The sequence below is a fragment of the Meles meles genome, chromosome 1 (assembly GCF_922984935.1).
Source record: "Meles meles chromosome 1, mMelMel3.1 paternal haplotype, whole genome shotgun sequence".
Lineage (NCBI taxonomy): Eukaryota > Metazoa > Chordata > Mammalia > Carnivora > Mustelidae > Meles > Meles meles.
The window spans coordinates 174,990,055-175,017,152 of record NC_060066.1 but is presented as its reverse complement, the minus strand read 5'-3'; the positions used below and the strand labels follow the sequence as shown (position 1 = coordinate 175,017,152).

The 27,098-nt window shown below is 37.5% G+C and overlaps 1 protein-coding gene across 3 annotated transcripts in view; it reads left to right on the top strand.

Moving 5' to 3' along the window:
- ZFYVE9 (zinc finger FYVE-type containing 9) overlaps nucleotides 1-27,098 on the top strand; it is a 204,249-nt gene that overhangs the window by 105,485 nt on the left and 71,666 nt on the right. For 2 of the 3 annotated variants that reach the window (XM_045998090.1, XM_045998108.1), the window contains 4 exons: nucleotides 15,050-15,149; nucleotides 17,583-17,759; nucleotides 19,591-19,760; nucleotides 24,283-24,403. In XM_045998090.1, the coding sequence (XP_045854046.1) occupies nucleotides 15,050-15,149; nucleotides 17,583-17,759; nucleotides 19,591-19,760; nucleotides 24,283-24,403 (568 nt within the window). The remainder of the gene's footprint in view (nucleotides 1-15,049; nucleotides 15,150-17,582; nucleotides 17,760-19,590; nucleotides 19,761-24,282; nucleotides 24,404-27,098) is intronic. The other variant, XM_045998099.1, reaches the window with a different exon arrangement.

Below are 27,098 nucleotides of genomic sequence, written 5' to 3'. Positions count from 1 at the left end.
CTTCAGATCACTACGTTTGTATCTTTAGGGTAAATACCCAGTTGTGCAATTGCTGGGTCATAGGGTAGTTCTATTTTCAACATTTTGAGGAACCTCCATGCTGTTTTCCAGAGTGGTTGCACCAGCTTGCATTTCCACCAACAGTGTAGGAGGGTTCCCCTCTCTCCACAACCTCACCAGCATCTGTCATTTCCTGACTTGTTAATTTTAGCCATTCTGATTGGTGTGAGGTGATATCTCATTGTGGTTTTGATTTGTATTTCCCTGATGCCAAGTGACGTGGAGCATCTCTCATTTCATGACTTGTTAATTTTAGCCATTCTGACTGGTGTGAGGTGATATCTCATTGTGGTTTTGATTTGTATTTCCCTGATGCCGAGTGATGTGGAGCACTTTTTCATGTGTCTGTTGGCCATCTGGATGTCTTCTTTGCAGAAATGTCTGTTCATGTCCTCTGCCCATTTCTTGATTGGATTGTTTGTTCTTTGGGTGTTGAGTTTGCTAAGTTCTTTATAGATTTTGGATGCTAGCCCTTTATCTGATATGTCGTTTGCAAATATCTTCTCCCATTCTGTCTGTTGTCTTTTGGTTTTGTTATCTGTTTCCTTTGCTGTGCAAAAGCTTTTGATCTTGATGAAATCCCAATAGTTCATTTTTGCCCTTGCTTCCCTTGCCTTTGGCGATGTTCCTAGGAAGATGTTGCTGTGGCTGAGGTCAAAGAGGTTGCTGCCTGTGTTCTCCTCAAGGATTTTGATGGATTCCTTTCTCACATTGAGGTCCTTCATCCATTTGGAGTCTATTTTCGTGTGTGGTGTAAGGAAGTGGTCCAATTTCATTTTTCTGCATGTGGCTGTCCAATTTTCCCAGCACCATTTATTGAAGAGGCTGTCTTTTTTCCATTGGACATTCTTTCCTGCTTTGTCGAAGATTAGTTGACCATAGAGTTGAGGGTCTATTTCTGGGCTCTCTGTTCTGTTCCATTGATCTATGTGTCTGTTTTTGTGCCAGTACCATGCTGTCTTGATGATGACAGCTTTGTAATAGAGCTTGAAGTCCGGAATTGTGATGCCACCAACTTTGGCTTTCTTTTTCAATATTCCTTTGGCTATTCGAGGTCTTTTCTGGTTCCATATGAATTTTAGGATTATTTGTTCCATTTCTTTGAAAAAAATGGATGGTATTTTGATAGGGATTGCATTAAATGTGTAGATTGCTTTAGGTAGCATAGACATTTTCACAATATTTATTCTTCCAATCCAGTAGCATGGAACATTTTTCCATTTCTTTGTGTCTTCCTCAATTTCTTTCATAAGTACTTTATAGTTTTCTGCATATAGATTCTTAGCCTCTTTGGTTAGGTTTATTCCTAGGTATCTTAGAGTTTTGGGTGCAATTGTAAATGGGATTGACTCCTTAATTTCTCTTTTTTTCTGTCTTGTTTTGGTGTACAGAAATGCAACTGATTTCTGTGCATTGACTTTATATCCTGACACTTTACTGAATTCCTATACAAGTTCTAGCAGTTTTGGAGTGGAGTCTTTTGGGTTTTCCACATATAGTATCATATCATCTGTGAAGAGTGATAGTTTGACTTCTTCTTTGCCGATTTGGATGCCTTTAATTTCTTTTTGTTGTCTGATTGCTGAGGCTAGGACTCTAGTACTATGTTGAATAGCAGTGGTGATAATGGACATCCCTGCCGTGTTCCTGACCTTAACGGAAAAGCTTTCAGTTTTTCTCCTTTGAGAATGATATTTGTGGTGGGTTTTTCATAGATGGCTTTGATAATATTGAGGTATGTGCCCTCTATCCCTACACTTTGAAGAGTTTTGATCAGGAAGGGATGCTGTACTTTGTCAAATGCTTTTTCAGCATCTACTGAGAGTATCATTTGGTTCTTGTTCTTTCTTTTATTAATGTGTTCTATCACATGGATTGATTTGAGGATGTTGAACCAACCCTGCAGCCCTGGAATAAATGCCACTTGATCGTGGTGAATAATCCTTTTAATGTACTGTTGAATCCTATTGGCTAGTATTTTGGTGAGAATTTTTGCATCTTTGTTCATCAAGGATATTGGTCTGTAGTTCTCTTTTTTGGTGGGATCCTTGTCTGGTTTTGGGATCAAGGTGATGCTGGCCTCATAAAATGAGTTTGGAAGTTTTCCTTCCATTTCTATTTTTTGGAACAGTTTCAGTAGAATAGGAATTAGTTCTTCTTTAAATGTTTGGGAGAATTCCCCTGGGAAGCCGTCTGGCCCTGGGCTTTTGTTTGTTTGGAGATTTTTGATGACTGTTTCAATCTCCTTACTGGTTATGGGCCTGTTCAGGTTTTCTGTTTCTTCCTGGTTCAGTTGTGGTAGTTTATATGTCTCTAGGAATGCATCCATTTCTTCCAGATTGTCAAATTTGTTGGCGTAGAGTTGCTCATAGTATGTTCTTATAATTGTCTGTATTTCTTTGGTGTTAGTTGTGATCTCTCCTCTTTCATTCATGATTTTATTTATTTGGGTCCTTTCTCTTTTCTTTTTGATGAGTCTGGCCAGGGGTTTATCAGTCTTACTGATTCTTTCAAAGAACCAGCTCCTAGTTTCATTGATTTTTTCTATTGTTTTTTTTTGTTTCTATTTCATTGATTTCTGCTCTGATCTTTATGATTTCTCTTCTCCTGCTGGCTTTAGGGTTTCTTTCTTGTTCTTTCTCCAGCTCCTTTACATGTAGGGTTAGGTTGTGTACTTGAGACCTTTCTTGTTTCTTGAGAAAGGCTTGTACCGCTATATATTTTCCTCTCAGGACTGCCTTTGCTGTGTCCCACAGATTTTGAACCGTTGTGTTTTCATTATCATTTGTTTCCATGAATTTTTTCAATTCTTCTTTAATTTCCTGGTTGACCCATTCATTCTTTAGAAGGATGCTGTTTAGTCTCCATGTATTTGAGTTCTTTCCAGCTTTCCTCTTGTGATTGAGTTCTAGCTTCAGAGCATTGTGGTCTGAAAATATGCAGGGAATGATCCTAATCTTTTGATACCGGTTGAGACCTGATTTATGACCCAGGATGTGATCTATTCTGGAGAAGGTTCCATGTGCTCTTGAGAAGAATGTGTATTCTGTTGCTTTGGGATGAAATGTTCTGAATATATCTGTGATGTCCATCTGGTCCAGTGTGTCATTTAAGGCCTTTATTTCCTTGTTGATCTTTTGCTTGGATGATCTCTCCATTTCAGTGAGGGGAGTGTTAATGTCCCCTACTATTATTGTATTATTATTGATGTGTTTCTTTGATTTTGTTATTAATTGGTTGATATAGTTGGCTGCTCCCACGTTAGGGGCATAGATATTTAAAATTGTTAGATCTTCTTGTTGGACAGACCCTTTGAGTAGATATAGTGTCCTTCCTCATCTCTTATTATAGTCTTTGGCTTAAAATCTAATTGATCTGCTATAAGGATTGCCACCCCAGCTTTCTTCTGATGCCCATTAGCATGGTAAATTGTTTTCCACCCCCTTACTTTAAATCTGGAGGTGTCTTCGCCTCTAAAATGAGTTTCTTGTAGGCAGCATATAGATGGGTTTTGTTTTTTTATCCATTCTGATACCCTGTGTCTTTTGATTGGGGCATTTAGCCCATTAACATTCAGGGTAACTATTGAGAGATATGAATTTAGTGCCATTGTATTGCCTGTAAGGTGACTGTTACTGTATATTGTCTCTGTACCTTTCTGATCTACTACTTTTAGGCTCTCTCTTTGCTTAGAAGACCCCGTTCAATATTTCCTGTAGAGCTGGTTTGGTGTTGCAAATTCTTTCAGTTTTTGTTTGTCCTGGAAGCTTTTTATCTCTCCTTCTATTTTCAATGATAGCCTAGCTGGATAGAGTATTCTTGGCTGCATGTTTTTCTCGTTTAGTGCTCTGAATATATCATGCCAGCTCTTTCTGGCCTCCCAGGTCTCTGTGGATAAGTCTGCTGCCAATCTAATATTTTTACCATTATATGTTACAGACTTCTTTTCCCGGGCTGCTTTCAGGATTTTCTCTTTGTCACTAAGACTTGTAAATTTTACTATTAGGTGACGGGGTGTGTACCTATTCTTGTTGACTTTGAGGGGTGTTCTCTGCCCCTCTTGGATTTTGATGCTTGTTCCCTTTGCCATATTAGGAAAATCTCTACAATAATTCTCTCCAATAGACCTTCTGCTCCCCTCTCTCTTTCTTCTTCTGGAATCCCAATTATTCTAATGTTGTTTCGTCTTATGGTGTCACTTATCTCTCGAATTCTCCCCTCGTGGTCCAGTAGCTGTTTGTCCCTCTTTTGCTCAGCTTCTTTATTCTCTGTCATTTGGTCTTCTATATCACTAATTCTTTCTTCTGCCTCATTGATCCTAGCAGTGAGAGCCTCCCTTTTTGATTGCACCTCATTAATAGCTTTTTTGATTTCAACTTGGTGAGATTTTAGTTCTTTAATTTCTCCAGAAAGGGCTTTTATATCTCCAGAGAGGGTTTCTCTAATATCTTAAATGCCTTTTTCGAGCCTGGCTAGAATGTTCAGAATCGTCATTCTGACCTCTTGATTTGACATATTACCAATGTCTGTGTTGATTAGGTCCCTAGCCTTCGGTACTGCCTCTTGTTCTTTTGTTTGTGGTGATTTTTTCCGCCTTGTCATTTTGTCCAGATAAGAGGATATGAAGGATCAAATAAAATACTAAAAGGATGGCAGAGACCCCAGAAAAATGCACTGTAACCAAATCAGAAGAGACCCCAAATTGTCGGGGGGGGGGAGAAAGGGGATAAAAAGAGGTTCAGAAAAAAAAAGAAAAACATTTAAAAAATAAAACAAAGAAAGAAAAAATATAAAAAAGAAAGAAAAAATATATATTTTAGATAAACTAGTCAAAAAACGTTAAAAAAGAAAAGGGTAAAAGTTTTAAAAAATTTAGCAGAAGAAGAAAAAAGAAAGAAAAATAAAATTGAAAAAAAAAATTGAATTAACCGCAAGACTAAAGAATCATGGGGAGAAAGCCATGAGTTCCATGCTTTGCTTTCTCCTCCTCTGGAATTCCACTGCTGTCTTAGGTATTGAACCTGTTTTCCATGATAGATGGACTTCGTCCTGGCTGGATATTTTTTTGATCTTCTGGGGGAGGGGCCTGTTGTAGTGACTCTCAAGTGTCTTTGCCTGAGGCAGAATTGCACTGTCCTTACGGGGGGCCAGACTAAGTAATCCGCTCAGGTTCGCTTTTGGGAGCTTCTGTTCCCTGAACGCTTTCCGTAGAGTTCCGGAGGACAGGAATGAAAATGGCGGCCTCCCAGTCTCCGGCCCGGAGGAGCTGAGAGCCCGGGGCCCCACTCCTCAGTGCGCCCCCAGAGGACAGCACCCAATCACTCCCGTATCCCCAGCCTCCAGCCGCGCTCCGAGCTCACCCAGCCCGTGACCAGTTCAAGGTAACCCCGAGCTGAGACTTCAGTCCTCGGCTCTGTCTCTGTAGCCGGCTTCTCCATTCTAACACCTGCGAGCTCTGCGACACTCTGACACCCCTGATCCTTCTGTGATCCTGCGGGACCTGGGGCCACGCTGACCCCGCGTGGGCTTCACCCCGGTTTAGCCTCTGGAGCAATGTCCCTCAGTGGAACAGACTTAAAAGTCCTGATTTTGTGCTCCGTTGCTCCGCCGCTTGCCGGGAGCTGGCCCCTCCCCCCGCGGCCTATCTACCCGTCGTTTTAGATTCACTTCTCTGCCAGTCCTAGCTTTCAGAAAGTGGTTGATTTTCTGTTTCTGCAATTGCTGTTCTTCTTCTCTTCGATCTCCCGTTGGATTTGTAGGTGTTTGCAATGTTTAGATAAGCTATTGAGCTGATCTCCTGCTACCTGATGTAGTCTCAGCCTGCTACTTCTCCGCCATCTTGACTCCTCCCTCTGTTATGTCTATTTTTATATGATTGAAAATTTCTGTAATAATAAGTTTTAAAAATGCAGAATGGCCAGAATATGGCTTTAAAAAAGGGACATGTCTTAATTGCTTGCCTTTTACAAATTAGCACTTTTTAACCTACACATAAAACTTAAAACACAATGTGGTTATTTAAAAAATAATAACAGGACTTAAAAATTAATTTATAGCATCTTAGAGGAAACCAATCTGGTAATTTCAAGTAAGTTTAAGGTTTTATGTCGAATTTGTTTTCTTATAATTCTGTTGTTGCATCTGCCTGCCTGTGTAACATGGATTAGAAATAAAATTGCAGGGTCGAATTAGAGACCTTTTATAAAAGCCCTTCCTGTGGTATACTCTTAAAATGACTAATAATTATTTTTGTTTTCAGTTAATAACAGTCAAGTTGGAACAGGTGTTTGGATAGAGGCAGAGTTGGAATCAGAACTGCTTTAGCTCTTGCTATATTGGTTTTGGTATTTGCTAATAACCCAGGGTAAAGTACTCTTCTGCACTTAAAAATTTTTACAAGTTGTTATTGTCATTTGTCTTTGTGAATAGCTGGATATTGGTCATTTACAAGCAGTTTCCTGTGTTTGTTCTTGCAAGGCAATTATTTTTTGTCATAATTACAGTACTTTTTTGAAGACCTGGGATATCACTTTTTCCACTCTTACGCTAAATTGGGAAGAAATAAGTGAACATTTGCTGATTTGAATTTTCAAGAGTTTTCAAGGTCTAAGTGTTATGCACACAATAAGGGGGCATAAATAGGCACATGGTACTCGAGTATAAAACTTGTTTATCTGGGGCACCTGGGTGACTCAGTGGATTAAGCCTCTGTCTTCAAATCAGGTTATGGTCTCAGGGTCCTGGAATTGAGCCCCACATCGGACTGTCTGCTCAGTGGGGAGCCTACTTCCTTCTCCTCTCTCTCTGCCGGCCTCTCTGCGTACTTGTGATCTTTCTCTCTGTGTCAAATAAATAAATAAAATCTTTAAAAAAAACTTACCAACTTGGCAGTGGGATTTGTTACATGGAAAGCCATGAGTGGGAAGTTTTGAAAGGAAAGAAAAGGGAAATAAGAAAGGCATTATCATTCACTTAGTTCCTACTGTGTACTACATTTTCCATGTATTATCTCATTTAATTCTCATGAAAGCCCTAGAAGGAGAATATTAACATTTCATTTTTACATATGAGGAAAAACTGAGGGTTGCGGAGTTTAAATTATTCCCACAAACTCATTTGGCCAGTGAATGATAAGGTTGAGAATGAATCCAGAAATCCCACATTAAAGAAAATTGTATGTAAACACACAAATGGTCAGAAATAAACAAATACCTATGATCTCTCTTATATGTGGAATCTAAAAATAAAACAAATGAAAAAAAAACCTCCCAAGCCCTAAGCTTATAGAGGGAGGGAGGTAATAAGGGTAGGGGTCAGGTAGAATGGCAAAATGGGTGAAGGGAGTCAAAAGGTACCGACTTCCAGTTATAAAACAAGTAAGTCATAGAGATGTGATGCACAGCATAGCAACTGTAGTTAATAATACTTCATTGCATATTTAAAGTTTGCTAAGAGAGTGAATCTTAAAAGTTGTCATAGTGAAAAATTCTGTAACTGTGTATGATGGCATATATTAACTAGACTTTATTTTGGTGATCTTTTTGCAGTATATACAAATACTGAATAGTTATGTTGTATACCTGCAACTAATATAATATGTGTCAGCTATACCTTGATTAAAAAAACATTAAACTCTACATTACCAAGAATAAACCTTAATATATGTAAGCAACAAAATATGACCTCAGTTTAAAAAAAAACAACCCATTTATTCTTCTCCTATCCCCCTAACCCCCCATGTTGCTTCTCCATGTCCTCATATCAGGGAGATCATATGAGAGTTGTCTTTCTCCGATTGACTTATTTCACTAAGCATGATATGCTCTAGTTCCATCCACGTCGTTGTAAATGGCAAGATTTCATTTCTTTTGATGGCTGCATAGTATTCCATTGTGTATATATACCACATCTTCTTTATCCATTCATCTGTTGATGGACATCTAGGTTCTTTCCATAGTTTGGCTATTGTAGACATTGCTGCTATAAACATTCGGGTACACGTGCCCCTTTGGATCAAAACAAGATGGGATTGGGAGGGAGACAAACCATAAATGACTCTTAATCTCACAAAACAAACTGGGGGTTGCTGGGGGGAGGTGGGATTGGGAGGGGGGAGGGGGCTATGGACATTGGGGAGGGTATGTGCTATCGTGAGTGCTGTGAAGTGTGTAAACCTGGCGATTCACAGACCTGTACCCCTGGGGATAAAAATACATTATATGTTTATTAAAAAAAAAAATTTGGAAGGGGAGGCGAACCATAAGAGACTATGGACTCTGAAAAACAACCTGAGGGTTTTGAAGGGTCAGGGGTGGGAGGTTGGGGGAACAGGTGGTGGGTAATAGGGAGGGCACGTTTTGCATGGAGCACTGGGTGTTGTGCAAAAACAATGAATACTGTTACGCTGAAAAAATAAATAAAAAGGGGAAAAAAAACAACCCAAAAACACACAAATGGAAGATTTTAACCAGTACTTAGCTGGAACATTGAATATAATATGTATTATAAATCATCATAATTTGTCTTTTTACAAAGACAAATGTGTCTGTGATATAGGCCTTCCCAGATAAGTCCACATTAATGTTTGTTTCTCTGCTCATATATTCATGTGTGCAGTAACTTTAGTAATCAAGGAAGCAGTAAACATTTGTTAAGTCCCTGTTTTATTTCAGGTACTGTGATATCAGTGTTGAAATACTTTAGTTCTTTACTTCATGAAGTTTATACCCTAGCTTGGGAAAATGGAGAATAAGTTAAATAAATATAATAGATTGTAGTAGATTGTGCTAGTTCTGATAATAAAAGTATATGGTATGATATTTTAGTGGTATAATAAGTTTGTATGTGCAAATATGTAATTCTCTATTTCTAGAACTGACTTTTGACTCTCTAGCTCAGAGAACCGGGGAAGGTACTTAGATGATGTTTGCAATGTGAGGGTGGGATGCTTTTGTTTGTCACAGTGACTGGGGTTGCTACTGGTGTTTAGTAATCTGGGACCTGGGCTGCTAAACAGTGAGGAATTGGCTGCCCCAAATGCCAAGAATGCCCTTGTTGAACACCGACTAACTTGATTCATGGCAAACAATTTGATCTTGGCCTTGTCAGGCAACTTTAGTATTGTCCAATAATTTTAAATCCAAGATTATTAACCTGTTCTCAGTTGGTGCCAATCTCTTAGATTCTGCCTATCTATTCCATGGTACTAATTCTTATAACCCAAGGAGCTATTACATGATAGTTTTTGTCTTTTTGAGAATGAGAGCCAGCATTTCTGGCTCTTCTTCTATTTCATGTTGTGGTACACCATCTATGTCAGTCAACGGCACTGTCCTGTGGTGCTTTTGTGGTGTATGTTACATTTGACCCCATGTAGTTCTCTGTCATGGGTGCATCCCTTTGCCTGACTACCATTTTCTTGCCATTGTAGGTAGTTTCTTGGTAAGTCATCCACTTTTCTAACTAACTTTGGTGACATAAAAGATCCCCCTCCACACTACTGTTAGGCTCATCATATATTGGGAAGGATAGGTAGTCTTAGGTCTTTCTGTTCAACTGCATAATGCTGCCCCCTCCCACCCCAGCTTGCTTTAACAAAAGGATATCTTTGTTTTTGTGTTTGTTTGTTTGTTTTCATTCTTACATGATAATTTTTTTTTTTTTTTTTAAACCAAAAGCAAGTCCTTTACTTTACTTCGGAAAGTTCCCAACTATATTAGTTTACCAGGACCGTCATAATAAAGTAGCACTAGGGGCACCTGGGTGGCTTGGTCAGTTGGGCCTCCAACTCCTGATTTCGGCTCAGGTCATGATCTCAGGGTGGTGAGATCGACCCCTGGGTTGGTCTCCAGGCCAGCAGAGTCTGCTTGTCCCTGTCCCTCTACTCCTCCCCCAACTCATACTCACTCTCTCACTCTCTCAAATAAATAAATAAATAAAATCTTTAAAGTATCACCAACTGGTGGCTTAACCAATGGAAATTTATTGTGTCACAGTGCCAGAGGTTAGAAGTCTGAGATTGAGGTGGTAATAGGGTTCGTTCCTTCTGAGGATTGTGAGGGAAGGATCTATTCCATGTCTTTCTCCTTGGCTTGTAGATGACCCTCTTTATGTTCACATCCTATTCTCCACATATTGTGTCCATATTTCCCCTTTTATAAGGTCACCATTTATATTGGATTAGGAACTCACCTTAATGACCTCATTTTAATTTGATTACCTCTGTAAAGACCCTATTTCCAAATGAGTCACATTCTGAAGTATGGAGGGTTAAGACTTCAATATATGTATTTGGGAGAGTGACGATTTAACCTATAACACCCAACTAATCCTTTTAATTCTCTTTCCTCTTAGAATACAGAAAAGGCTCTACTCAAAATAGAATTTAAATATCCCAGTCCAACACCAAAAAAAGAATGTAAAGTAAATAGAGAGAAGGGGGAAAAAGCCCTATTTCTGTCCAATTCTTATCCTCCAACTTGATTATTTTTGCTTTTTCATATGAGTAACTACATAGAAAACTATTTCTTTTTATAGGCTAACAGCATTCCATTTAATGGTTATACTGCAGTTTAATTAACCATTCCTCTACTGATAAACATTTTTGTTGTTTATAACTTTGGTCTATTATGAACTGTACAGAGTGAATTCTTGTATACATCTCATTGCACGTTTGATTTTTTTTTTTTTTTTTTGTATGATAAATCTTTCAAATTGCATGTGCCAAGGGCACCTGTATGGCTCAGTCAGTTAAACATTTGACTCTTGATTTTGGATCAGGTTGTGATCTCGGGGACATTGGATTGAGCCCCACTTTGGGCTTTGTGCTGGGCGTGGAACCTGCTTGAGATTCTCTCTCTCCCCTTGCCCTACCCCTTTCTAAAATGAAAATAAAAAATAAATAAAATTTTTAAAAATTGTATGCACTAAGTCAAAGGGAGAGAACATTTAAAATTTTAAAAGATATTGGTTAATTAATCCACCAATTTATACTACCACCAGGGGGATATGAGAGAAAGTTCCTCTTTTTTTTTTTTTTTTTAAGATTTTATTTATTTATTTGACAGATAGAGATCACAAGTAGGCAGAGAGGCAGGCAGAGAGAGATGGGGGAGGAATCAGGCTCCCTGCTAAGCAGAGAGCCCAATGCAGGGCTTGATCCCAGGACCCTGGGATCATGACTGGATCTGAAGGCAGAGGCTTCAGCTCTGCCTGAGCCACCCAGGCACCCCGAAAGTTCCTTTTCTCTATACCCTCACCACCATTGGATAATACCAGTTTCTTAAAAATCTTTGTACAATAGAAAGAGTATCTCATTCTTCTAATTTTTATTTTGTCACAAGTGATACTTAGTATATCTTTAGTCAGTTTATTTATATTTCGGTAAATTTTTCTGTAAATTTACCTGTGTGAATTCTTCTTTAGAAGCATTTGTAGCATTGTATTTTTTTTATTAGTTCATTGAAGCTTTTTATATGTTATGTATCTTAGCCCTTTGTTCATTATATATAACACAAATATTTTATCTATTCTATTTTATTTTTTGATGTTACTATAAATGGAATTTTGTAATTTCCTTTTCAGACTGTTCATTTTTAAAATATTTTATTTATTTATTTGACACACAGAGAATGAGATCACAAGTAGGCAGAGAGGCAGGCAGAGAGAGAGAGGAAGGGAAGCAGGCTCCCCGCTGAGCAGAGAGCCCGACGCGGGGCTCGATCCCAGGACCCTGAGATCATGACCTGAGCCGAAGGCAGAGGCTTAACTCACTGACCCATCCAGGTGCCCCAGATTGTTCATTTTTAGTGTATAGAAATGCTACTGATACATGTGTGTTGACTTTGTATCCTGCAACTTCACTGAATTCATTAATAGGTTTTAATAGTTTTTTATGTGGAATGTTTAGGGTTTTCTGTATATAAGTTCATATCATCTGCAAACAGATAATTTTACTTTTTTCCATTTGGATGCCGTTTATTTTTTCTTGCTTAATTACTTTGGCTAGAAATTCCAGGACTATTGTTGAGTAGAGGAGGTGAAAGCAGGCATCTTTGCCTCATTTCTGAACTTAGAGGAAAAGCTTTCAGTTTTTCACCACTGAGTATGGTGATTACTATGGATTTTTGTATATGGCTTTTATTATGTTGGTAGTTTCCTTACATTTCTAGGTTCTTTTACTGTTTTTATTAAGAAAGTGTGTTGCATTTCGTCAAATGGTTTTTCTGCTTTGAGATGATTATGTGGGTTTTTTTTCTTTCATTCTTTTAACGTGGATCACATTGATAGAGTTCTATATTTTGAATAATCCCAAATCCATTCTTTTTTCTCTATACTATAGCCATGCAGGTCTGATCATATCTTTGATTAAAATATTTAAGTGATTTCCCGTTGCTCTATTAAAAAAACAATTATTAATACAACCTATAGAACTTTGCTTGGTTTGCCATCTTTTTAAATTTTTATTTATTTCTCTTTTTTAAGATTTTATTTATTTATTTGACAGAGAGAGAGATCACAGGTAGGCAGAGAGGCAGGCAGAGAGAGAGGGAGGGAAGCAGGCTCCCCCCTGAGCAGAGAGCCCGATGCGGGGCTCGATCCCAGGACCCTGAGATCATGACCTGAGCTGAAGGCAGAGGCTTTAACCCACTGAGCCACCCAGGCACCCCTGCCATCTTTTTTTAAAGTAGAAGTATAGTTAATATACAGAGTTATATTTTCATCTATACACCATAATGATTGGACAACTCTTAAAGACATATTCCCTATGCTCTACTTTTTATTTCTGTGACTTATAACTAAAAGTTTGTACCTCATAATCCTCTTTATCTAACCCAGCCCCCCACTCACCTCCCCTCTGACGACCACCAGTTCTCTGTATTTGTCTTTCTTTTTGTTTGTCTCTTTGTTTCTTTGTTCATTTGTTTTGTTTCTTAGATTCCATACATGAGTGAAATCATATGGTATTTGTCTTGTCTGGCCTCATCTTATTCAATGCCTCCCTTAACCTAAGGGCCTCTAGCCACATTAACTATTTTTAGTTTTTTAATGGAGCCATGCTCTCTTCCCCTAATGGGACCTGTGCATTCACTGTTTCCTCTGCTTATTATTATCTCTCTCCTGTTACCATTTTATGCATAAAAAACTTTTATGTCAGATTTTATCTCTCTCATTTCCTAAATATAACCTTCCTTGACTCTGCCAGTCGAGGTGAGGCCTAGATTACATCTTATTTTATCATGTATTTCTTTTGAAGCAAGTAATTGTATATTCACTTGTGTGATTATTTAATTTCAGATTATAACCTCTGTAGACTAATATGACATGAATTTCATGAAGGCAAAGGTCATACCTATTTTGTTCACTGCTACATCTAGTAGGGTAGCCTGCTGCGCAGCACATAGTTGGAGCATAGACATTTGTAGCATGAATGAGTGAGTGATAGCTTCTTCGTTTTATGTCTTGAGTAGAAAAGTTACTGAAAGATTTCAAGATTAATATGATTAGATTCATTGTTTAGAAAGTTCTGTCATTTATTGTGTGAAAGATGAATTAGAAAGGCATATCTAAAAATTAGGAAGACAGATAATTGATTATGATTATCTTCTTAGCCTCAAATAATATAACCCTAAATAAAGGCAGTGGCGTTATTGATGGAGGGGAGGAGATGATATTTTGGAAGGACCATTTAAGAGTGAGAACCAGCAGGCTTAGCCACTGACTAAGTCACGGGAGGGAGAAGGAAAAGTCAAGTCTCAAACTAAAATGAAAGGCCATATATGAATTAGTATGAGGCAGTATTACATAACGGTTAAGAACAGGGTCTTTGGAGACTTAACCTACTAGCTATACAACTGAAAGATTTTACTTAACATTTGTTTATTTAACTCTCTTAATTGTAAATGAGTACCTTCATCGAGGTTAAATGAGATAGTAGATGTAAAAAGCTTATATTCATACACTTCACTGTGAACTTGAACAAGTCTTTTAACCATCCAAATTCAGTTTCTTTTGATAGAAAAAGGATAATCTATTTCCTGTTCCCCCTACATTTTAGAGTTACTTTGGGAATATAAAGCCTCTGAAAACTGTAATTTGGTGGTCATGGTGACTAGATAGACTAATTGTACCTAGTAGGAAAGGAGATGATCTCTCTTTGTCTTTAATATGACCTCCTCTCTTGATTCATCTTTGTCAGATAGATACTTCTGGACCATAAAGACTGGATTAGTAGAATTTACCATACTGGCAACAGCCTTCCGCCTGTATGGGGCTCTCTGTGATAAGTGACTAATGACTTCTCAAGAAAATAAATCTTAAGAGGGAGCTAAGGAGATTCAATTACTGCCTGATGTGGAAGGGAGAAGAAAGTAAGATTATCAGGAACCAACCCTGGAAAGTGGAAATAAGGTGCTAGAAATTCGCCTGGTGAATTTTTGGTTGCGTGCTTTGATTTTCTGTAGCTATGCCTGTGCTTATTTTAGGATTGAGTTGTATACTTTGATCTTTCCTGGCTTTCATACCAAACCAGTGAAAATGATGATTATGGTTATTATTCCACACACAAGATGAATAAAAACTGGAAGCTAAAACCTGGAATTCTCAGTGCTTGCTTATTTCACCCTGCTATCTTGGCTTTCCAAACAGATGTAACTATCTTTAAATGTCCATGTTATGTGACATGTGTATAGGAATTTCACCTAAGGGTAGCTCATTTTTTTCCCCTGCTATGTATTTCTTATGTGATCTTGGCTAAGTTTTTATTTTCAGCCGACACTTTGACTTTCCTTTTTGCTGATAGACTTGTCATCTTGCTCTTGCTTTGAATTGGATCTTGTGCCCAGCTTCCTCAATTACATTTTCCTTTGAAGTTTTCAGTGTTGTAGTAATATGGTTTCCTGTCAGACAGTGTTGGTCAGTATTGGTCAGTATTAGTTTGCTCCCTTCGTATTGTGATTCTAAATAAATTTAGTATGTTCTTTTTTTACAGGTTTTCTGTGCTTCCTGCTGTAGCCTGAAATGTAAACTGTTATACATGGATAGAAAGGAAGCTAGAGTATGTGTAATCTGCCATTCAGTGCTAATGAATGGTAAGTATTAAAACGGTTTGGATTCACAGTTATGGAGATAAAACAAGAGAATTCCTATGAAAAGGCTACTGTTTTTTCCTGCCTTTCTCTATAAGTTGCTCACCTTCTCAAAAGGCACAACGTTAACTGAAAATAGAGTTCCATGTTTTGAAAGTATTGTAGAATTTCAGAATTCCTGTGCCTAAACTCAATGAATGAATGCTAACATCAGGTAAGTTTTGCAGGAAGAGTGGAGTTTCTTATGGAAATCTGGTGCTGTGTGGCTTTAATGTTCCCATGAAATGACTGAAGTGGGTTGGGGGTGGGAGGCTATTGACTACTCAGATGATGAAATATTAAAATTGGGCCTAGGTTTTCCTTTCAAGGGAAGCCATCTTTAGGGAATAACTTAATAACTTAAAATATAGTCTTAGTAACACCTTGTTTCATTTATCTTGTTAAAAATAAATATTTTAGCATCTAAGATCAAATAGAGAAGTCCATTTTTTTATCAGTTATCACCTTAATACTACTTAGATTTGTTAGAAGGATATTTGTTTTGAATTTAGTTATGTGGTAAGAGAGCATGGCCAGGAGAAGATAAATATAGCTTGCCCCGTGTTCATCCTTTGTGGGACTGGAAATGAATCCAAGGGAATTTTAGTTAAAAATTTTAAAGCAGTATTTTGTAAAGAGATGCAACAAAATTGATCAGGCTGTAGTATTTCCTCTTTAAGTATATCTTTGCACAGTTGCCAGAAGAATTACTAATAAAATGTTCAACTTGGACACCACTGCTGCCTGTGCCAGGGTCGGGTGCATCCTGGAGGCCAGAACCTATCTGCTTAAGACCCCTCCTGCTCTGTCTGTCTGCGTTGCTCCTAGTGATGTTTTCCTGTTGCTGGCTTATTAACCTACTGCATGTCAGTTAATCTGATCTGTTCTGATCTCCTGTGATCCATCCAATTTCCTCCCATTTCTGAATTCTTACAATTTTGATCAAATATTAATTCATTCTCTCTACTCTTAAGGGTCAATTTTTAGATGGTAGTTATTTCACTCATTTGCTCAATTGATGATTTTTATTCCTGCTTTCATTTTTGGACATATATCCACAGAAAAGAGCATGATACCTAATTACAGTACCTAGTACCTCTTTTATTTGATGAGGTCTTTCAAGTTGATAGCTTCTTTTTTTTTTTAAACTTGGCATAGCTGAAGATGAAGGAAATGGCAGAGGATTCATATGGAATACTTATTTTTATTAAGCCAAGGATCCCCTTACCAGGGGATCCTAAAGTAATCTACTTTTCCTGGTTTTTCCAGTGTCTTTCCTCTCGCATGGCTTAGCGAAGTCTTTTTCTTAATATTTAATTTGATGCTTTTCAGTGTTCCCTATCCCTTTTTCCCTTTCACCTTTTCTCTTCCTCCCCTCTTTCTGCCAGTGCTTTTAAAGGAACATAGCTGTTGTTTTTAGCTTTGTCCTGAAGTTTGGAGGCAATAAATGTTCATAATCTTATGGATCATTCTTTGATGTTGAATGAGAGTTTTTAAAGGATGCTTGAAAAAATTGGGTGGTTTCCATTCCTGGGCATGTGGTATTACCTGAACCTAGAAGATAAAATTTAATATCTTTCATTTCCATAGCATCTTTCATCCTATTTACTTTAAAAACAATAGTTGATACATCAATATTTAAAATATTAGTTAGTAAAATAATAGAGTATACAGAATCTTAATGCATTTGTGATCATTCATATTGGTTGATGGCACTTATATGACATTGGCACATTTTCATGTTCAAATGTGTCCTCTGCTTTTGAGACACCAAAGATGTGAAATGGTTGTTTTTGCTGGATACTTTTACGTGAGGTAATGATTACACAAAATCAGAATTCACAAACATGTTGAGATGTGTTCTCTTGAGCTTTAGGCTTCAGAATTTTTCAACTGAGATTTTACCTCAACTAAGAAGAGCCTTGACGTCTATAAATGAAACAAAAAAAATCATATAATGGAATTATGCTATTTTAGTCCCCGATTTTGATTTTTGATAGACCTTTATAAAATGCATCAAATATTAAACCTGCCCCCCATGTCTAAATGCTACCCCAGTTGCAAATCCTTAGTAAGTTTGATGTTTCACTCCCTCTTAAGGGAATGTATGGTCTCTTAAAGGAGCCAGGAGCCCAGTCATTAACCTCAGACTGATGTGCTTTCAGTCTGTATGAGAAGTATCTCCTAATTCATATTTGTTGCTTCCAAATAGTTTACTAACTAAATGGTCTCCTTTATTGAATAAAATCACCTATCACCTTAATACTTTCACTAGCTGGAAGAGAGACATACTATGAATGTTAATGAGGAGGAGCTACATTATTTATCCAATATTGTGGAGGTCTTGATGTCCATATTTTGCAATCCATTCACATTGATTGTCTGTATTTGCTTTAGCTCAAGCCTGGGAGAACATGATGAGTGCCTCAAGCCAGAGCCCTAACCCTAACAATCCTGCTGAATACTGTTCTACTATCCCTCCCTTGCAGCAAGCTCAGGCCTCAGGAGCCCTGAGCTCTCCACCTCCCACTGTGATGGTACCTGTGGGAGTTTTAAAGCACCCTGGAGCAGAAGGTAGGGGATCATGTGCTCTTCTCTCTCTTTTTCCTCACCAAGTTCCTCTGAAAAGGTGCTGATGTGATTTTACAGCACAAGTCTTTAAAACACTATAGATTAAGTCCCTCTGGGTGGTTATTAAAGTGGAAGGAACAAGGTGAGAAATGTATCAAGATTATTTCTGGGCAAGTAAATACTGTGTTGCCTGATATTTTGGAGGCACCTCTAAAAATATGCTAATACTCTTTCCAGCTTAAAAATGTAGTGATTACACTGCTTATACTTGAAAAAAGATACAGAATTTGAGGTTGATCTGTAAAATCCTAGCCTCATGCCTACCCTAATGTTCGTTATAGGAGTTTATGAAAATGAAGAGTTCTTTCTTTGGACCAGCTGGTTCTAGTATTGCTTTTTGGAAACATTGCCATTTTCTCTTTTCATTTTTTTAAAATATATTTTTTAAAGATTTTATTTATTTATCTGACAGACAGAGAGAGAGAGAGAGATCATAAGTAGGCAGAGAGGCAGGCAGAGAGAAGAGGGAAGCAGGCTCCCTACTGAGCAGAGAGCCCGATGTGGGTGGGGCTCAATCCCAGGAACCTGAGATCGTGACTTGAGCCAAAGGCAGAGGCTTAACCCACTGAGCCACCCAGGTGCTCCTCTTTTCATTTTTAATCTACTATTTGAAAATATCATTAGGTACTTAGACCTTTATAAAATCCAGAACTTTAATTCTGATTATATCACATGCTACATAGGACATTATAGGCTCAACTTATTTTAATTTATTATATCTTTAGAATGATGATATTGTCAGATGAACAGTACGTTGTAAGTTCAGGAGATTATCAGTAGTAAAAACCGGTTATATATTTCCTTAAAATAATCTTGTCAGGAAGTTTCCCTTGATAATTAAAATCAATCTTCTTTCATTAATTTTATGTCTTCCTGGCTAGTAATATACCCTTCCCCTTGCTAAATAGCCCTCCTCCCCTTTTGAAGATCAAACTTCTACTGATATTGTCATATTCTTCCCCATTTTCCCATCTTTTCAGATCATCCCTTAGTCATATTCCTTGTATTTTTATGAGTTCAGGCTTTCTTTCTTAAAATCCTTATTCTCTTTACTTCATTTGTCATTTTTGTTGTTCTTCCCTAGTCTGTCTTTGTTTTGGCTGTTTGGGATTGATTTTCGGAACTGGATTTAAAGAGATCATTTCATCAGACCTAGTTTTCCAGCTTTTCCCCTACTGCAGACTACTTTTGCACTACCAGATCAGTCTTTCATCTTCAGTTACACGTCAACCAAAGATCTGGTCTGTTTGCTTCCCAATTCTCTTATATATCTGTGCCAACTCTTCCTTTATTAGTAAATAATTCTTCAACATTCTTCAGGGCATCTTTTGCCCTTTAAAAATATGGTATCACTTTTCCAGATATTTAATTCCTGTGGAAACCTCATACTTTTAGGAGATGTGGCTATCTATTGCTAGATATTTTTTCCCTGCTATTAATTTATTTCCTAGGCACTTAAACCACCTTTCTTAGTTTCTCTGTCAATGATATGGAGCAGGGTATGTGATGTAATCATAAGTGTATTTAATATTTTAAAGTAAAGTGTTTTAAATAAAGATTTAACTTGAAGTTACAGAAGTAAAAATATATTTAAACTCATATTTTATTAATTTATAACCACTTTTATACACAGTTACAGTTCTTGTATTTATAATGATAAGGTGCTAAATAGTAATTTCTTTGTACTTCTGAAATTGGTGACCTTCTCTTCTTTGATGTTAGAAACCCTACCAATATCACGTTGATGCCTGTTTTATTTTTCTGGCTCCTCAAGTGGCTCAGCCCAGAGAGCAGAGGCGAGTTTGGTTTGCTGATGGGATCTTGCCTAATGGAGAAGTTGCTGATGCAGCCAAATTAACAGTGAATGGAACTTCCTCTGCAGGAACCTTGGCTGTGTCACATGACCCAGTAAAGCCAGTAACTACCAGTCCTCTACCAACAGAGGTAAGAAAACAAAAACAGTAACTAAAAGTGAGTACTTAGTTTATTCAGCATTAGGCTGTTTCTGCCCAAGTTGAGTGACCTTCCTGTGGAACTCTATAAGTTTCAGATACAGTTTAGTGCATGTATGTGTGTGTGTGTGTGTGTGTGTCTAAGGGTAAAGTAAATTTGGTAAATCTGTTCTTGTTTGCTCTGTATTTGGAGATTTTTTTCAGGAAAAAGATTCTTACTAAGGTTGTTCACAGTGAGCTCAGGCTAGTGCTGTTGTTAGAAGTCATGCAGATGGAATCCTGCCCCCTTTGTATATTGGTTGTCAAACTGTTCCCCAGATTCTGTGGTGGCCTTGTGGGAATGCCATGGTGAGGAAGGGCCAGGCCATATAAAAGAGGCTGAAGAGTCCCTCTATTCTTTCCTTTAAACCGAGCAGCTCTCTGCTGTCTTCCGTTCTACCTTTTGGTTTCTTTCTCCCTTTCTTTCTTTCTTTGAGAGAGGAAGAGCGTGAGAGAGCACGGGCAGAGGGGAGAGGGAGAAGTAGGCTCTCTGTTGAGCTGGGAACACGACGTGGGGCTTGATTCCAGGACCCTGGGATCATGACCTGAGCAGAAGGCAGACGCTTAACTGACTGAGCCACCCAGCCACCCCTACTTTTTGGTTTCTATGTAAGATTTTTAAAGATTTTCTTTTTAGGGGTGCCTGGGTGGCTCAGTGGGTTGGGCATCTGCCTTTGGCTCGGGTTGTGGTCCTGAGGTCCTGGGATCAAGCCCCACATCAGGCTCCCATGCTCTGTGGGAGCCTGGTTCTCCCTCTTCCTCTGCCTGCCACTCCCCCTGCTTGTGCCCTCTCTTTCGCGCTCTCTCTCTGATCAAATAAAAGCAAAAAAAAAACTTAAAAAAAAAAGATTTTATTTTTGAGTAATCTCTATACCTAACATGGGCCTCAAACTTACAACCCTGAGATCAAGAGTTGCACACTCTACCAAATGAGCCAGCCAGGTGCCCCTGATAGGTTTTTAGAATATAAATTTTGTTTCAATGCAAGAGGAAGTTTTAGTGAATGAGTGTTACAAGGAAACAAGGTTCGGGGTGCCTGGGTGGCTCAGTCATTAAGTGTCTGTCTTAGGCTCGGGTCGTGATACAAGGGTCCTGGGATCAAGTCCCACATTGGGCTCCCTGCTCAGTGGGAAGCCTGCTTCTCCCTCTCCCATGCCTCCTGCTTGTGTTCCCTCTCACTATCTCTCTCTCTGTCAAATAAAATTGTTAGGAAAGAAAAGAAAAAAGAAACGAAACAAAGTTCAGCCCAGTTTGTAAAACTAAAACCAAGTTAGTTATTTTACTTCTGTCTCTTGCATTGTTTAACACTCTATTTTAATACTTATCTGGTAAAATGTGGAAAAACAGATTTTATAAGGCCAGACTAGAATATATTTTTCTTATCTTTAGGACCGAGTAGAGTGCATGGCACTTAATAGGAGCTCACTGAATGAAATAAATTCCTTTCCACAGATGATATATTAGTAGAGGCCAGATGACCACTTTCTGTGATACTAAAAGATGGATTTATGCATCATTAAAGAGTAAGAATAGATTACTGTATTTCCTGTACTAGGCTTTCAAAGCAGGTAATAATCATTTGTCAATAAAATTTTCCAAATCTCCTCTTACATGATGATGTATTGAGAATACTGCAAAATTTTTAGCAAGAATATTGAAAAAAAAATTTTTTTTAAGATTTTATTTTTTTTTATTTGACAGAGATAGCGAGAGTGGGAATACAAGCAGGGGGAGTGGGAGAGGGAGAAGCAGACTCTCTGATGAGCAGGGAGCCCAATGCAGGCCCTGATCCCAGGACCCCAAGATCATGACCTGAGCTGAAGGCAGATGCTTAACAACTGAGCCACCAAGGCAACCCAAGAACATTGCAAAATTTTTAGCAAAAACCCCCTAAAAACTGATAGAGTCCTAAATGATAGTTAGACAAAAATATAGTAAGACATGGACATATTTTTTTAAGAATAGTTTTAATCTTTATTCAGGTATAAAATCTAGATAGTGAAGTGCTTAAGGAATATTAATCTTTAGGAAGCAACTTGATGAACTTATAGACACACCCATGCAGCCACCACTGGATTCAGCCAATGTGAAAATATAGACCATTTCCATCACTCTAGAAGGTTCCCTCATGCCCTTTTTCTGTCAATACCCGTGTGTTTTTCCCCCAAGGCAATCATTATTTTGATTTGTATCACCATAAATTAGTTTTGGCTGTTTTTAAATGTCTTTTTTTTTTTTTTTTTTTAAGATTTCATTTATTTGACACAGAGAGCACAAGCAGGGGCAGTGGCAGGCAGAGGGAGAGGGAGAAGAAGGCTCCCCACTGAGCAGGGAGCCTGAAGCAGGACTCAACTCCAGGACCGTGACCTGAGCCAAAGGCAAACACTTAACTGATTGAGCCTCCCAGGCGCCTCTGTTCTTAAATTTCATATAAATGGGAACATATAGTATATAATATTTTGTGTCTAGCTTCTTAAACTAATGATTATGGGATTTATCCATGTTGTGTGCATCAAAAGCTAGGTTTTGTTTGTTTTTTTATTGCTGAGTAGTGTTCCATTGTATGGATACGACAATTTATCTGTATTCCTGTTAATGGACATTTGGATGGTTTCCAGTCTTTGGCTCTTATGAGTAAAGCTGCTATAAATATTTTTAAACATGTTAAAAACAGTTTTTAAACACTTCTAAAGGCTTTTCTTTTTGCTTAGTTGTATAGAATATAGTGAGGAGAGGATTATTTTAATAGATCTTTGAGCATATTCTATTAAGTCATTAGAAGTCAAGCTCTCTGTCTTTGCAGATGAGATGATACTTTATATGAAAAACCCCAAAGACTCCACCCCAAAACTACTAGAACTCATATAGCAGTTCAGTAATGTGGCAGGATACAAGATCAATGTACAGAAATCAATTGCTTTCTTATACACTAACAGTGAAAATATAGAAAGGGAAATTAGAGATTTCATTTACTATACGATTTCATTTACTATAACACCAAGAACCATAAGATACCTGGGAATAAACCTAACCAAAGAGGTAAAGGATCTATACTCAAGGAACCACAGAACACTCATGAAAGAAATTGAAGAAGACACAAAAAGATGGAAGAGCATTCCATGCTCATGGATTGAAAGAATTAACTCCACCCCAAAATGTGTGTTTCAACATTATACTTTATAGTGTAGTTAATGTGATCTTCATATTAATGCAAAGAAAAATGAACTTGAAGTTTTATTTCATTGCATGATAAATAAAAACAATGACTTATTTTAATCTGTATTTTTTTAAAGATTCATTTATTTACTAGAGAAAGAAGGAGAGGGCAAGCAGGGGAGGGGCAAAGAGAGAGGGAGAGAAATCCTCCAGTAGTCTCCCTGCTGAACGTGGAGCCCAACATGGGGCCAGGACCCAGGACCTTGAGATCACAACCTCAGCTGAAATCAAGAGTTGGACACTTAACCATTTGAGCCACCCAGGCACTCCTTTAGTCTTGTATTTTACCAGTTAATTTTGACCCCTTTTTTTATTGTGGTAAAATATATGCAACATAGGATTTGCCATTTTAATCATTTTTAAGTGTACAAACCAGTGGTGTTAAGCCATTCATATTGCTGTACAACCATCATCACTATTCTCAAAGTTATTTTTAATTAATTAATTTGTTTTTAGAAAGTGGAGGGTAGGAGGGAAAGAGGGAGAGGGAGAGAGAGAATCTTAAGCAGACTCTGTGCCCAGTATGGAGCCTGACAAGGGGCCTGATCTCATGCCCCTGAGATCATGACCTGAGCCGAAACCAGGAGTTAGGTGCATTTAACTGACTGAATCACTCAGGCGTCTCTTGAAGTTATTTTTTAAAAAGCAGTGTAAGGGACACCTAGGTGGCTTGAAGTTATTTTTAAAAAAACAGTGTAAGGGACGCTTAGGTGGCTCAGTTGGTTAAGTGTTGTCTGCTTTTGGCTCAGGTCATGATCTCAGAATCCTGGGATCGAGTCCTGTATATGCTCCCCTCAGCCTGCCACTCTTCCTCCTTGTGCGCTCTTGCTCTCTTTCTCTGACAAATAAATAAAATCTTAAAAATAAATAAAAAATGAAAAGCAATGTAAATGAGAATTTAAGTGGACCCAAATCTATTAAATTTTCAGAAACTGAGATAACATTGAAATTTTGTTTCTGTTGCTGCTAAAGTTTTAAAAAATATCTTCTTTTATGGCAGAGGAAACCCAGGTTACAAGGCCTCTTCTGTCATTATTATGATTTGGTGATATCAAAAAGAGAAACTCTATAATTGGAAATATGTTCATAGTATAAACCCAGGCTTTTGGGAAACCACAGGTTAACGAGAAACTTATGCTGTTTTTCCAAAAGGATGAATTTCCAAATTTTCACTTAAATTCACGTTTATATTCTCAACAATATCCTGCTAAAGTCTAGACCTCTCTGTAAAACTCACTTTGCTGATTTGCTTTTCCTAGACGGATATTTCTCTGTTCTCTGGGAGTATAACTCAGGTTGGAAGTCCTGTTGGCAGTGCAATGAACCTAATTCCTGAAGATGGCCTTCCTCCCATTCTCATCTCCACGGGTGTGAAAGGAGGTATGCGGACTTAAATATTAAACAGGGATAGTAATTGCGGGAAGCCAGATGTTGTCTTCTAATTAAGGGAAGAAGAGAGAATTTGAGTGATAACCAAACATCTGGGAAAACAACTACTCAGTGCCATGAAAATAATTGTTGCTGTTACTGGTAGTTTTAGAGTAGATATTTATGTTTTTATATTACACGGTCATTGCATTTACTGGAAGGATTTATTATTATTATTATTTTTAATTATAGAATAAATGTACTTCATTGGCACTTTTTTCTTTGTATTTTGAAACATATGACACTCTGAAGAGTTGCTTATAATTCTAGGATTTGGCCCACCTGATTGAACAGTCAGGACATTATCTAACTTTGTTTTGCAGTATATTATATATTCAGAATTATACATATGATAAATGGAGAGCACTGAACATAAATAGCAATTTTATTGTTAAAAAATATTTTTACTGAGTTCTGGTACGAAGTAAAATGACTATCCATTCAAAAGAATGCTTATCTCTATGTGAAAGTTTGTTGTTGATAGATGCAGATCAGCATCTAATTAGTACATTTTTAGGAGGTGGTTTATCAATAATCTTTCCACAGTTTTGTCCTAGTCTTTTACCTGGTCACCTTGCCTTCAGTCTTTCTCTCTTTTATTTTATCTTCCATGTTGTTGCCAATTATCTTTTTATATTACATAGGTATTGTCATATATTGCTCTGGCTTAAAAACATTCAGTGGATTCCCAATGCCTTCAGTATAAATTAATTATTTTAGCATACAATGTTTCTTACAACTTTATCTCAACTTATCTTTCTAACTTTATTTCCAGCCAATACCCCAGTACTTTATGCACATTACAGATCATTTACTGTTTTCTGAATATTCACATTCCACACTTCCATGTTTTTTCTTACACTGTGAAATAGTCGGGAGAGAATGGGCTACAAAACTGGACAAACCTGGGTTTTAATCCACGTACTCTTATTTTCTAGCTGTGACCCAGTGGGCGGTTCATTTATCCTCCCTGAATCTTTTTCCTAATCTTACTTAGGTAATTATACCTACTTAAAAGTCATTGTGAGTATTAAATCAGATTTCATACCTGGAAGTATGTAGTGAGAACATTGACTGGTGTAAAGTAGACATATAATTAATACTTTCCTTATCTTCCTTTCCTCTGCCTAGAATATGTTTGTATACTGTAGACTCCTTGAAGAACTCCTCAACTTTTCAAAATCCAGAGTAATGAAAAGCTCCTTTATGAATCCTTACCAGCAGTCCTTGCTCTGTAGTAGTTTTACGTCATCTCTGTTTGAAAAGAAATTAGTTTTTTTTTCTTTTAAGATTTTATTTATTTATTTTAAAGAGAGAGACCACATATGCATTAGCTGGGGGTGGAGTAGAGGAGGAGGGAGCAGGAGGAGGAAGATCTTGAGGAGACTCAATGCTGAACATGGAGCCTGACATGGAGCTCAATCTCTCATCATGACCAGAGCAGAAATCGGGAGTTAGAGCCTTAACTGACTGAGCCACCCAGGTGCCCCTGAATAGAAATTCTTATACACCCTTACTGTATTAACACCTTTCTTACTGTAATTTAGATATTTTATAGGTCTGATTCATTTCACTTAAACAATGCATTTCTTTAGACTTAATTCATAAGCTCATGTCTTCTCCTACGATGGTGCTGGGTCTGTTGTGGGGTCTCAGCAATGTTGGCTGAAAGTATCAGACTATAAAATCCAGCCATGTCCCACATTGTTCACCTATGAACTTTCATGTAAGTTAAGCGTTCTTTTGATTGTATAATCCTTACTACTTTACTCGGACCCTCTAAAAACATTCTTTTGTAGTAAAGTTACTACTTAGGCTCAAATTTTGGTTACTTTAATGAGTCTTAGATTTAACTTACAAGAAGTTAAATTAGCCTACTCTATTGTTTAAATAAGATTCCATTTTCATTAAATCTAATTATTAAAACGTCTCCTACGAGAAACAACTGTTTATACTTACTTAAACCATATTATTCCTGTCTCTTCACCAGAATTTTGCAGCTTTGTATTCTAGTGGGATAACCTCATACAAATATTTTCTTCTTATATTTTCTCTTAAGTCACTTAGTATTTTTCTTCTCAATAAACATTTCCATTTATTGGTAAAATGGACATTTCCTCTTACATCAAAAAAATAGTTTTTTGGTTTCTATTGGTTATTATCCACGATTTTGACTTCCAACTGGGAAGATTACCATCAGTCAAAATGGCATGACTGAATATCACGTACTGTACTTTCAGGGATTTCATGGGAAAGGTTCTGTGCAGGGTTTCAATTATTAACTTGTCCATGTTGGAATCTGTTGTGATTTACTGGTGATTTTGGTGATTGATATATGTGCTGAACTCTTGACTTAGAGGAAGTGTTTCATGAAGCCAGTCACTTATGATGGTTTTTAGTTTATTTTAGTTTTAGTTTATTTTCTGGGTACTTTTTTTTAAAGTTTAGTTTTTTAATGGTAAAAAAATTCTCGACAGTACAAAAGAATATAGAGTAAAAAGTAGGATTCTCTTCTCCCTCAACCCCACAACACCCTTTTCATCTAGAGTTTAGGGTATTATCACTTTCTTGTAGATCATAGATTATTTTAAATGTTGGTCTTAGAACATGTAATATGTGAAATTCCTGTTATGATGGTTGGAGAATT